Raw genomic sequence first — 15,000 nt, 5'->3', positions numbered from 1 at the left:
ATTATTATTAAAAACAGACACTTCCTCTATATTTTATTTATTTTATTTCACCTTTATTTAACCAGGTAGGCTAGTTGAGAACACCTTTATTTAACCAGGTAGGCTAGTTGAGAACACCTTTATTTAACCAGGTAGGCCAGTTGAGAACACCTTTATTTAACCAGGTAGGCTAGTTGAGAACACCTTTATTTAACCAGGTAGGCTAGTTGAGAACACCTTTATTTAACCAGGTAGGCTAGTTGAGAACACCTTTATTTAACCAGGTAGGCTAGTTGAGAACACCTTTATTTAACCAGGTAGGCTAGTTGAGAACACCTTTATTTAACCAGGTAGGCTAGTTGAGAACACCTTTATTTCACCAGGTAGGCTAGTTGAGAACACCTTTATTTCACCAGGTAGGCTAGTTGAGAACACCTTTATTTCACCAGGTAGGCTAGTTGAGAACACCTTTATTTCACCAGGTAGGCTAGTTGAGAACAAGTTCTCATTTGCAACTGCGACCTGGCCAAGACAAAGCATAGCAGTGTGAACAGACAACACAGAGTTACACATGGAGTAAACAATTAACAAGTCAATAACACAGTAGAAAAAAAGGGGAGTCTATATACATTGTGTGCAAAAGGCATGAGGAGGTAGGCGAATAATTACAATTTTGCAGATTAACACTGGAGTGATAAATGATCAGATGGTCATGTACAGGTAGAGATATTGGTGTGCAAAAGAGCAGAAAAGTAAATAAATAAAAACAGTATGGGGATGAGGTAGGTGAAAATGGGTGGGCTATTTACCAATAGACTATGTACAGCTGCAGCGATCGGTTAGCTGCTCAGTTAGCAGATGTTTGAAGTTGGTGAGGGAGATAAAAGTCTCCAACTTCAGCGATTTTTGCAATTCGTTCCAGTCACAGGCAGCAGAGAACTGGAACGAAAGGAGGCCAAATGAGGTGTTGGCTTTAGGGATGATCAGTGAGATACACCTGCTGGAGCGCGTGCTACGGATGGGTGTTGCCATCGTGACCAGTGAGCTGAGATAAGGCGGAGCTTTACCTAGCATGGACTTGTAGATGACCTGGAGCCAGTGGGTCTGGCGACGAATATGTAGCGAGGGCCAGCCGACTAGAGCATACAGGTCGCAGTGGTGGGTGGTATAAGGTGCTTTAGTGACAAAACGGATGGCACTGTGATAAACTGCATCCAGTTTGCTGAGTAGAGTGTTGGAAGCAATTTTGTAGATGACATCGCCGAAGTCGAGGATCGGTAGGATAGTCAGTTTTACTAGGGTAAGTTTGGCGGCGTGAGTGAAGGAGGCTTTGTTGCGGAATAGAAAGCCGACTCTAGATTTGATTTTCGATCGGAGATGTTTGATATGAGTCTGGAAGGAGAGTTTACAGTCTAGCCAGACACCTAGGTACTTATAGATGTCCACATATTCAAGGTCGGAACCATCCAGGGTGGTGATGCTAGTCAGGCGTGCGGGTGCAGGCAGCGAACGGTTGAAAAGCATGCATTTGGTTTTACTAGCGTTTAAGAGCAGTTGGAGGCCACGGAAGGAGAGACAGAGACACAGTAAAACAGACACATGTCCTCTTTAAGAGACAGAGACACAGTAAAACAGGGTTAGAGAGGGTTAGAGAGGTCAGGAGAGGGGTCAGGGGTTAGGAGAGGTCAGGGGTTAGGAGAGGTCATGGGGTTAGGAGAGATCAGGAGGGTTAGGAGAGATCAGGGAGGTTAGGAGAGGTCAGGGGTTAGGAGAGGGCAGGGGTTAGGAGAGGTCAGGAGAGAGATCAGGGGTTAGGAGAGGTCAGGGGTTTGGAGAGGTCAGGGGTTAGGAGAGATCAGGGGGGTTAGGAGAGGTCAGGGGTTAGGAGAGTTCCGGGGTTAGGAGAGGTCGGGGGGGTTAGGAGAGGTCAAGGGTTAGGAGAGGTCAGGAAAGGTGACTATTTCCATCTCTTTCTCCACATGAAGGTTAGAGTTTAGGGGCGAGTGAGAGGTGAGGGGTTGGAGGAGAGGTCAGGGGTTAAAGGTGACATACTTGGGCCCTGTCCATCTTTGCTCTTTCCATCTCTTTCTCCAGAAACTGAACCAGATCCTTCAGGTTCCTCTGACCAGAGTAGGCTACCACCTGGAGAGAGACACAGCAAAGGACCTTGTGAAGATGCTGGAGGAAACAGGTACAAAAGTATCTATATTCACAGCAAAACGAGTCCTATATCAACATAATCTGAAAGGCCGCTCAGCAAGGAAGGAGCCCCTGCTCCAAAACCGCCATAAAAAAGCCAGACTACGGTTTGCAACTGCACATGGGGACAAAGATCTTACTTTTTGGAGAAATGTCCTCTGGTCTGAAGAAACAAAAATAGAACTGTATGGCCATAATGACCATCGTTACGTTTGGAGTAAAAAGTGGGAGGCTTGCAAGCCGAAGAACACCATCCCAGCCGTGAAGCACGGGGGTGTCAGCATCATGTTGTGGGGGTGGTTTGCTGCAGGAGGGAGTGGTGCACTTCACAAAAATTATGGCATCATGAGGGAGGAAAATGCTGTGGATATATTGAAGCAACATCTCAAGACATCAGTCAGGAAGTTAAAGCTTGGTCACAAATGGGTCTTCCAAATGGACAATGACCCCAAGCATACTTCCAAAGTTATGTCAAAATGGCGTAAGGACAACAAAGTCAAGGTATTGGAGTGGCCATCACAAAGCCCTGACCTCAATCCTATAGAACATTTGTGGACAGAACTGAAAAAGCGTGTGCGAGCAAGGAGGCCTACAAACCTGACTCAGTTACACCAGCTCTGTGAGGAGGAATGGGCCAAAATTCACCCAACTTATTGTGTGAAGCTTGTGGAAGGCTACCCGAAACGTTTGACCCAAGTTAAACAATTTAAAAGGCAATGCTACCAAATACTAATTGAGTGTCTGTAAACTTCTGACCCACTGGGAATGTGATGAAAGAAATAAAAGCTGAAATAAATCATTCTCTCTACTATTCTCACATTTCACGATCTTAAAATAAAGTGGTGATCCTAACTGACCTAAAACTGGGAATTTTTACTAAGATTAAATGTCAGGAATTTGTATTTGGCGAAGGTGTATGTAAACTTCTGACTTCACCTGTATCATGTGTATATATAATGTGTGTGTATAAAGTGTATAATGTCTGTGTGTATATAGTGTGTATATATAGTGTGTATAGTGTGTATATATAGTGTGTAATGTGTGTGTGTATATATAGTGTGTATATATAGTGTGCATAGTGTGTATATATAGTGTGTATATATAATGCGTGTATATATAGTGTGTATAGTGTGTATAGTGTGTATATATAATGTGTATATATAGTGTGTATATATAGTGTGTATATATAGTGTGTATATATAGTGTGTATATATAGTGTGTGTAGTGTGTATATATAGTGTGTATATATAGTGTGTATATATAGTGTGTATATATGTGTGTGTGTATGTATAGTGTGTATATATAGTGTGTATATATAGTGTGTGTGTATATATAGTGTGTATATATAGTGTGTATATATAGTGTGTATAGTGTGTATATATAGTGTGTATAATGTGTATATATAGTGTGTATATATAGTGTGTATATATAATGTGTATATATAGTGTGTATATATAGTGTGTATAGTGTGTATATATAGTGTGTATATATAGTGTGTATAGTGTGTATATATAGTGTGTATATATAATGTGTATATATAGTGTTTATATATAGTGTGTTTATGTAGTGTGTATATATAGTGTGTTTATGTAGTGTGTATATATAGTGTGTATATATAGTGTGTATAGTGTGTATATATAATGTGTATATATAGGGTGTATATATAGTGTGTATATATAGTGTGTTTATATAGTGTCTATATATAGTGTGTATAGTGTGTATATATAGTGTGTATATATAGTGTGTATATATAGTGTGTATATATAATGTGTATATATAGTGTGTATGTATAGTGTGTATATATAGTGTGTATATATAGTGTGTATAGTGTGTACATATAATGTGTGTATATATAATGTGTATATATAGTGTGTATATATAGTGTGTATATATAGTGTGTATAGTGTGTTTATGTAGTGTGTATATATAGTGTGTATAGTGTGTATATATAGTGTGTATATATAATGTGTATATATAGTGTTTATATATAGTGTGTTTATGTAGTGTGTATATATAGTGTGTTTATGTAGTGTGTATATATAGTGTGTATATATAGTGTATATAGTGTGTATATATAATGTGTATATATAGGGTGTATATATAGTGTGTATATATAGTGTGTTTATATAGTGTCTATATATAGTGTGTATAGTGTGTATATATAGTGTGTATATATAGTGTGTATATATAGTGTGTATATATAATGTGTATATATAGTGTGTATATATAGTGTGTATAGTGTGTATATATAGTGTGTATATATAGTGTGTATAGTGTGTACATATAATGTGTGTATATATAATGTGTATATATAGTGTGTATATATAGTGTGTATATATAGTGTGTATAGTGTGTTTATGTAGTGTGTATATATAGTGTGTTTATGTAGTGTGTATATATAGTGTGTATATATAGTGTGTATAGTGTGTATATATAATGTGTATATATAGGGTGTATATATAGTGTGTATATATAGTGTGTTTATATAGTGTCTATATATAGTGTGTATAGTGTGTATATATAGTGTGTATATATACTGTGTATATATAGTGTGTATACATAATGTGTATATATAGTGTGTATATATATATAGTGTGTATAGTGTGTATATATAGTGTGTATAGTGTGTATATATAGTGTGTATATATAGTGTGTATATATAGTGTGTATAGTGTGTATATATAGTGTGTATAGTGTGTATATATAGTGTGTATATATAGTGTGTATAGTGTGTATATATAGTGTGTATATATAGTGTGTATGTATAGTGTGTATATATGTGTGTGTATATATAGTGTGTATATATAGTGTGTATATATAGTGTGTATAATGTGTATATATATAGTGTGTATATATAGTGTGTATATATAGTGTGTATAATGTGTATATATATAGTGTGTATATATAGTGTGTATATATAGTGTGTATACATAATGTGTATATATAGTGTGTATATATATAGTGTGTATAGTGTGTATATATAGTGTGTATAGTGTGTATATATAGTGTGTATATATAGTGTGTATAGTGTGTATATATAGTGTGTATAGTGTGTATATATAGTGTGTATATATAGTGTGGATATATAGTGTGTATATATAGTGTGTATAGTGTGTATAGTGTGTATATATAGTGTTTATATATAGTGTGTATATATAGTGTGTATATATAGTGTGTATATTGTGTATATATAGTGTATATATGTGTGTGTGTATGTATAGTGTGTATATATAGTGTGTATATATAGTGTGTATAGTGTGTATATAATGTGTGTATATATAGTGTGTATAGTGTGTATATATAATGTGTATATATAGTGTGTATATATAGTGTGTATATATAGTGTGTATATATAGTGTGTATATATGTGTGTGTGTATATATAGTGTGAATATATAGTGTGTATAGTGTGTATATATAGTGTGTATAATGTGTATATAATGTGTGTATATATAGTGTGTATATATAGTGTGTGTATATAGTGTGTATATATAGTGTGTATATATAGTGTGTATAGTGTGTATATATAGTGTGTATATATAGTGTGTATATATAGTGTGTATATATAATGTGTATATATAGTGTGTATATATAGTGTGTATATATAGTGTGTATATATAGTGTGTATATATAATGTGTATATATAGTGTGTATATATAGTGTGTATATATAGTGTGTATATATAGTGTGTATATATAGTGTGTATAGTGTGTACATATAATGTGTGTATATATCGTGTGTATATATAGTGTGTATATATAGTGTGTGTATATAGTGTGTATAGTGTGTATATAAGGTGTGTATAATGTGTATATAATGTGTGTATATATAGTGTGTATATATAGTGTGTATATATAATGTGTATATATAGTGTGTATATATAGTGTGTATATATAGTGTGTATATATAATGTGTATATATAGTGTGTATAGTGTGTATATATAGTGTGTATATATAATGCGTGTATATAGTGTGTATAGTGTGTATGGTGTGTATATATAATGTGTATATATAGTGTGTATATATAGTGTGTATATATAATGTGTATATAGTGTGTATAGTGTGTATATATAGTGTGTATATATAGTGTGTATATATAGTGTGTATAGTGTGTATATATAGTGTGTATATATGTGTGTGTGTATGTATAGTGTGTATATATAGTGTGTATATATAGTGTGTATAATGTGTATATAATGTGTGTATATATATAGTGTGTATATATAGTGTGTATAGTGTGTATAGTGTGTATATATAGTGTGTATATATGTGTGTGTGTATATATAGTGTGAATATATAGTGTGTATAGTGTGTATATATAGTGTGTATAATGTGTATATAATGTGTGTATATATAGTGTGTATATATAGTGTGTGTATATAGTGTGTATATATAGTGTGTATATATAGTGTGTATAGTGTGTATATATAGTGTGTATATATAGTGTGTATATATAGTGTGTATATATAATGTGTATATATAGTGTGTATATATAGTGTGTATATATAGTGTGTATATATAGTGTGTATATATAATGTGTATATATAGTGTGTATATATAGTGTGTATAGTGTGTATATATAGTGTGTATATATAGTGTGTATAGTGTGTACATATAATGTGTGTATATATCGTGTGTATATATAGTGTGTATATATAGTGTGTGTATATAGTGTGTATAGTGTGTATATAAGGTGTGTATAATGTGTATATAATGTGTGTATATATAGTGTGTATATATAGTGTGTATATATAATGTGTATATATAGTGTGTATATATAGTGTGTATATATAGTGTGTATATATAATGTGTATATATAGTGTGTATAGTGTGTATATATAGTGTGTATATATAATGCGTGTATATAGTGTGTATAGTGTGTATGGTGTGTATATATAATGTGTATATATAGTGTGTATATATAGTGTGTATATATAATGTGTATATAGTGTGTATAGTGTGTATATATAGTGTGTATATATAGTGTGTATATATAGTGTGTATAGTGTGTATATATAGTGTGTATATATGTGTGTGTGTATGTATAGTGTGTATATATAGTGTGTATATATAGTGTGTATAATGTGTATATAATGTGTGTATATATATAGTGTGTATATATAGTGTGTATAGTGTGTATAGTGTGTATATATAATGTGTATATATAGTGTGTATATATAGTGTGTATATATAGTGTGTATATATAGTGTGTATATATGTGTGTGTATATATAGTGTGTATATATAGTGTGTATATATAGTGTGTATAGTGTGTATAGTGTGTATATATAGTGTGTATAGTGTGTATATATAGTGTGTATATATAGTGTGTATATATAGTGTGTATATATAATGTGTATATATAGTGTGTATATATAGTGTGTATATATAGTGTGTATAGTGTGTATAGTGTGTATATATAGTGTGTATAGTGTGTATATATAGTGTGTATAATGTGTATATATAGTGTGTATATATAGTGTATAGTGTGTATATATAGTGTGTATGTGTATATAATGTGTGTATATATAGTGTGTATATATAGTGTGTATATATAGTGTGTGTATATAATGTGTATATATAGTGTGTATATATAGTCTGTATAGTGTGTATATATAGTGTGTATAATGTGTATATAATGTGTGTATATATAGTGTGTATAGTGTGTATATATAGTGTGTATAATGTGTATATAATGTGTGTATATATAGTGTGTATATATAGTGTGTATATATAGTGTGTATATAGTATATATAATGTGTATATATAGTGTGTATATATAGTGTGTATAGTGTGTATATATAGTGTGTATATATAGTGTGTATATATAGTGTGTATAGTGTGTATATATAGTGTGTATATATAGTGTGTATAATTTTTTATTTTTTATTTTTTTTTATTTCACCTTTATTTAACCAGGTAGGCTAGTTGAGAACACCTTTATTTAACCAGGTAGGCTAGTTGAGAACAAGTTCTCATTTGCAACTGCGACCTGGCCAAGATAAAGCATAGCAGTGTGAGCATACAACAAAGAGTTACACATGGAGTAAACAATTAACAAGTCAATAACACAGTAGAAAACGAAGGGGGGGTCTATATACAATGTGTGCAAAAGGCATGAGGAGGTAGGCAAATAATTACAATTTTGCAGATTAACACTGGAGTGATAAAAGATCAGATGGTCATGTACAGGTATAGATATTGGTGTGCAGAAGAGCAGAAAAGTAAATAAATAAAAACAGTACGGGGATGAGGTAGGTGAAAAGGGTGGGCTATTTACCAATAGACTATGTACAGCTGCAGCGATCGGTTAGCTGCTCAGATAGCTGATGTTTGAAGTTGGTGAGGGAGATAAAAGTCTCCAACTTCAGCGATTTTTGCAATTCGTTCCAGTCACAGGCAGCAGAGTACTGGAACGAAAGGCGGCCAAATGAGGTGTTGGCTTTAGGGATGATCAGTGAGATACACCTGCTGGAGCGCGTGCTACGGATGGGTGTTGCCATCGTGACCAGTGAGCTGAGATAAGGCGGAGCTTTACCTAGCATAGACTTGTAGATGACCTGGAGCCAGTGGGTCTGGCGACGAATATGTAGCGAGGGCCAGCCGACTAGAGCATACAAGTCGCAGTGGTGGGTAGTATAAGGTGCTTTAGTGACAAAACGGATGGCACTGTGATAGACTGCATCCAGTTTGCTGAGTAGAGTGTTGGAAGCCATTTTGTAGATGACATCGCCGAAGTCGAGGATCGGTAGGATAGTCAGTTTTACTAGGGTAAGCTTGGCGGCTTGAGTGAAGGAGGCTTTGTTGCGGAATAGAAAGCCGACTCTTGATTTGATTTTCGATTGGAGATGTTTGATATGAGTCTGGAAGGAGAGTTTGCAGTCTAGCCAGACACCTAGGTACTTATAGACGTCCACATATTCTAGGTCGGAACCATCCAGGGTGGTGATGCTAGTCGGGGATGCAGGTGCAGGCAGCGACCGGTTGAAAAGCATGCATTTGTGTATATATAGTGTGTATATATAGTGTGTATAGTGTGTATATATAGTGTGTATGTGTATATAATGTGTGTATATATAGTGTGTATATATAGTGTGTATATATAGTGTGTGTATATAATGTGTATATATAGTGTGTATATATAGTCTGTATAGTGTGTATATATAGTGTGTATAATGTGTATATAATGTGTGTATATATAGTGTGTATAGTGTGTATAGTGTGTATATATAATGTGTATATATAGTGTTTATATATAGTGTGTATATATAGTGTGTATATATAGTGTGTATATATAGTGTGTATATATAGTGTGTATATATAGTGTATATATATGTGTGTGTGTATATATAGTGTGGATATATAGTGTGTATATATAGTGTGTATATATAATGTGTATATATAGTGTATATATATAGTGTGTATATATAATGTGTATATATAGTGTGTATATATAGTGTGTATATATAGTGTGTATATATAATGTGTATATATAGTGTGCATATATAGTGTGTATAGTGTGTATATATAGTGTGTATAGTGTGTATATATAGTGTGTATATATAATGTGTGTATATATCGTGTGTATATATAGTGTGTATATATAGTGTGTATATATAGTGTGTATAGTGTGTATATATAGTGTGTTTATGTAGTGTGTATATATAGTGTGTTTATGTAGTGTGTATATATAGTGTGTATATATAGTGTGTATAGTGTGTATATATAATGTGTATATATAGGGTGTATATATAGTGTGTATATATAGTGTGTTTATATAGTGTCTATATATAGTGTGTATAGTGTGTATATATAGTGTGTATATATAGTGTGTATATATAATGTGTATATATAGTGTGTATAGTGTGTATATATAGTGTGTATATAGTGTGTATAGTGTGTATAGTGTGTATATATAATGTGTATATATAGTGTGTATATATAGTGTGTATATATAATGTGTATATATAGTGTGTATATATAGTGTGTATATATAGTGTGTATATATAGTGTGTATATATAGTGTGTATAGTGTGTATATATAGTGTGTATATATGTGTGTGTGTATGTATAGTGTGTATATATAGTGTGTATAATGTGTATATAATGTGTGTATATATATAGTGTGTATATATAGTGTGTATAGTGTGTATAGTGTGTATATATAATGTGTATATATAGTGTGTATATATAGTGTGTATATATAGTGTGTATGATGTGTGTATATATAGTGTGTATATATAATGTGTGTATATATAGTGTGTATATATAGTGTGTATATATAGTGTGTATAATGTGTATATAATGTGTGTGTATAAAGTGTATAATGTGTATATAATGTGTGTATATATAGTGTGTATAATGTGTATATAATGTGTGTATATATAGTGTGTATATATAATGTGTATATATATAGTGTGTATATATAGTGTGTATATATAGTGTGTATATAGTGTGTATATATACTGTGTATATATAGTGTGTATATATAATGTGTGTGTGTGTATATATAGTGTGTATATAATGTGTGTGTATATAGTGTGTATATATAGTGTGTATATATAGTGTGTATATATCATGTGTGTGTATAAAGTGTATAATGTGCGTATGTATATATAGTGTGTATATATAGTGTGTGTATATAGTGTGTATATAATGTGTGTATATATAGTTTGTATATATAGTGTGTTTTATATAGTGTGTATATATAGTGTGTATATATTGTGTGTATAATGTGTGTGTATGAAGTGTATAATGTGTGTGTGTGTGTATAGTGTGTATAATGTGTGTGTATATATAGTGTGTATATATAGTGTGTATAATGTGTATATAATGTGTGTATATATATAGTGTGTATATATAGTGTGTATAGTGTGTATAGTGTGTATATATAATGTGTATATATAGTGTGTATATATAGTGTGTATATATAGTGTGTATATATAGTGTGTATATATGTGTGTGTATATATAGTGTGTATATATAGTGTGTGTATATAGTGTGTATAGTGTGTATATATAGTGTGTATAATGTGTATATAATGTGTGTATATATAGTGTGTATATATAGTGTGTATATATAGTGTGTATATATAGTGTGTATATATAATGTGTATATATAGTGTGTATATATAGTGTGTATATATAGTGTGTATAGTGTGTATATATAGTGTGTATAGTGTGTATATATAGTGTGTATATATAGTGTGTATAATGTGTATATATAGTGTGTATATATAGTGTGTATAGTGTGTATATATAGTGTGTATTTGTATATAATGTGTGTATATATAGTGTGTATATATAGTGTGTATATATAGTGTGTGTATATAATGTGTATATATAGTGTGTATATATAGTCTGTATAGTGTGTATATATAGTGTGTATAATGTGTATATAATGTGTGTATATATAGTGTGTATAGTGTGTATATATAATGTGTATATATAGTGTTTATATATAGTGTGTATATATAGTGTGTATATATAGTGTGTATATATAGTGTGTATATATGTGTGTGTGTATATATAGTGTGTATATATAGTGTGTATATATAGTGTGTATATATAATGTGTATATATAGTGTGTATATATAGTGTGTATATATAATGTGTATATATAGTGTGTATATATAGTGTGTATATATAGTGTGTATATATAGTGTGTATATATAATGTGTATATATAGTGTGCATATATAGTGTATAGTGTGTATATATAGTGTGTATAGTGTGTATAGTGTGTATAGTGTGTATATATAGTGTGTATATATAATGTGTGTATATATCGTGTGTATATATAGTGTGTATATATAGTGTGTATATATAGTGTGTATAGTGTGTATATATAGTGTGTTTATATAGTGTGTATATATAGTGTGTATATATAGTGTGTATAGTGTGTATATATAATGTGTATATATAGGGTGTATATATAGTGTGTATATATAGTGTGTTTATATAGTGTCTATATATAGTGTGTATAGTGTGTATATATAATGTGTATATATAATGTGTATATATAGTGTGTATAGTGTGTTTATATAGTGTGTATAGTGTGTATATATAGTGTGTATAGTGTGTATATAGTGTGTATAATGTGTATATAATGTGTGTATATATAGTGTGTATATATAGTGTGTATATATAGTGTGTATATATAATGTGTGTTTTATATAGTGTGTATATAGTGTGTATATATAGTGCGTATATATAGTGTGTATAATGTGTGTATATATAGTGTGTATAGTGTGTATATAGTGTGTATAATGTGTATATAATGTGTGTATATATAGTGTGTATATATAGTGTGTATATATAGTGTGTATATATAATGTGTGTTTTATATAGTGTGTATATATAGTGTGTATATATAGTGCGTATATATAGTGTGTATAATGTGTGTATATATAGTGTGTATATATAATGTGTGTATATATAGTGTGTATATATAGTGTGTATATATAGTGTGTATAATGTGTATATAATGTGTGTGTATAAAGTGTATAATGTGTATATAATGTGTGTATACATAGTGTGTATAATGTGTATATAATGTGTGTATATATAGTGTGTATATATAATGTGTATATATATAGTGTGTATATATAGTGTGTATATATAGTGTGTATATAGTGTGTATATATACTGTGTATATATAGTGTGTATATATAATGTGTGTGTGTGTATATATAGTGTGTATATAATGTGTGTGTATATAGTGTGTATATATAGTGTGTATATATAGTGTGTATATATCATGTGTGTGTATAAAGTGTATAATGTGCGTATGTATATATAGTGTGTATATATAGTGTGTGTATATAGTGTGTATATAATGTGTGTATATATAGTTTGTATATATAGTGTGTTTTATATAGTGTGTATATATAGTGTGTATATATTGTGTGTATAATGTGTGTGTATGAAGTGTATAATGTGTGTGTGTGTATAGTGTGTATAATGTGTGTGTATATATAGTGTGTATATATAGTGTGTATAATGTGTGTGTATAAAGTGTATAATGTGTGTGTGTATATATAGTGTGTATATATAGTGTGTATAGTGTGTGTGTGTGTATATATAGTGTGTATATAATGTGTGTATATATAGTGTTTATATATAGTGTGTATAATGTGTGTGTGTGTATATATAGTGTGTATATGTAGTGTGTATATATAGTGTTTATATATAGTGTGTATAATGTGTGTATATATAGTGTGTATATAATGTGTGTATATATAGTGTGTATAATGTGTGTATATATAGTGTGTATAATGTGTGTATATATAGTGTGTATATAATGTGTGTATGTGTGTATATATAGTGTGTAAATATAGTGTTTATATATAGTGTTTATAATGTGTGTATGGTGTGTATATATAATGTGTATAGTGTGTATATATAGTGTGTATATAATGTGTGTATATATAGTGTGTATATATAGTGTGTATATATAATGTGTATATATAGTGTGTATAATGTGTGCATAATGTTTGTGTATATATAGTGTGTATAATGTGTGTATATATAGTGTGTATATATAGTGTTTATATATAGTGTGTATATATAGCGTGTATATATAGCGTGTATATATAGTGTTTATATATAGTGTGTATGTATAGTGTGTATATAATGTGTGTATATATAGTGTGTATAGTGTATATATATAGTGTGTATATATAGTGTGTATATATATTGTGTATATATAGTGTGTATAGTGTGTATATATAGTGTGTATATATAGTGTATATAGTGTATATATATAGTGTGTATAGTGTGTATATAGTGTGTATATGATGTGTATATATAGTGTATATAGTGTGTGTATATAGTGTGCATATATAGTGTGTATAGTGTGTATAAATAGTGTGTATAATGTGTATATATAATGTTTATATATAGTGTGTATATATAGTGTGTATAGTGTGTATATATAGTGTGTATAGTGTGTATATATAGTGTGTATATTGGGTATATATAATGTGTATATATAGTGTGTATAGTGTGTATGGTGTGTATATATAATGTGTATATATAGTGTGTATATATAGTGTGTATCGTGTGTATATATAGTGTGTATATATAGTGTGTATAGTGTGTATATATAGTGTGTATATTGTGTATATATAGTGTGTATATTGTGTGTATATAGTGTGTATATATAATGTGTATATATAGTGTGTATATTGTGTATATATAGTGTGTATATATAGTGTGTATATATAGTGTGTATAAATAGCGTGTATAATGTGTGTATATATAGTGTGTATATAGAGTGTGTATAGTGTGTATATATAATGTGTATATATAGTGTGTATATGTGTATAAATAGTGTGTATAATGTGTGTATATATAGTGTGTATATAATGTGTGTATATAGTGTGTATAATGTGTGTATATATAGTGTGTATAATGTGTGTATATATAGTGTGTATATAATGTGTGTATGTGTGTATATAGTGTGTAAATATAGTGTTTATATATAGTGTTTATAATGTGTGTATGGTGTGTATATATAATGTGTATAGTGTGTATATATAGTGTGTATATAATGTGTGTATATATAGTGTGTATATATAGTGTGTATATATAATGTGTATATATAGTGTGTATAATGTGTGCATAATGTTTGTGTATATATAGTGTGTATAATGTGTGTATAATGTGTGTATATATAGTGTTTATATATAGTGTGTATATATAGCGTGTATATATAGTGTTTATATATAGTGTGTATGTATAGTGTGTATATAATGTGTGTATATATAGTGTGTATAGTGTATATATATAGTGTGTATATATAGTGTGTATATATATTGTGTAT

At 30.3% G+C, this 15,000-nt stretch overlaps 1 protein-coding gene across 4 annotated transcripts in view; it reads right to left on the bottom strand.

Moving 5' to 3' along the window:
* Positions 1–15,000, bottom strand: part of zgc:136472 (protein disulfide-isomerase) — a 47,110-nt gene that overhangs the window by 1,909 nt on the left and 30,201 nt on the right. For 2 of the 4 annotated variants that reach the window (XM_031811232.1, XM_031811233.1), the window contains exons 10-11: positions 2,032–2,121; positions 415–501 (exon numbers count right to left, since the gene is read on the bottom strand). In XM_031811232.1, the coding sequence (XP_031667092.1) occupies positions 415–501; positions 2,032–2,121 (177 nt within the window). The remainder of the gene's footprint in view (positions 1–414; positions 502–2,031; positions 2,122–15,000) is intronic. The other 2 variants (XM_031811234.1, XM_031811235.1) reach the window with 2 other exon arrangements.

The sequence above is a fragment of the Oncorhynchus kisutch genome, unplaced genomic scaffold, assembly GCF_002021735.2.
Source record: "Oncorhynchus kisutch isolate 150728-3 unplaced genomic scaffold, Okis_V2 Okis01b-Okis20b_hom, whole genome shotgun sequence".
Classification (NCBI taxonomy): domain Eukaryota; kingdom Metazoa; phylum Chordata; class Actinopteri; order Salmoniformes; family Salmonidae; genus Oncorhynchus; species Oncorhynchus kisutch.
This window is presented reverse-complemented; position numbering and strand designations above follow the sequence as displayed.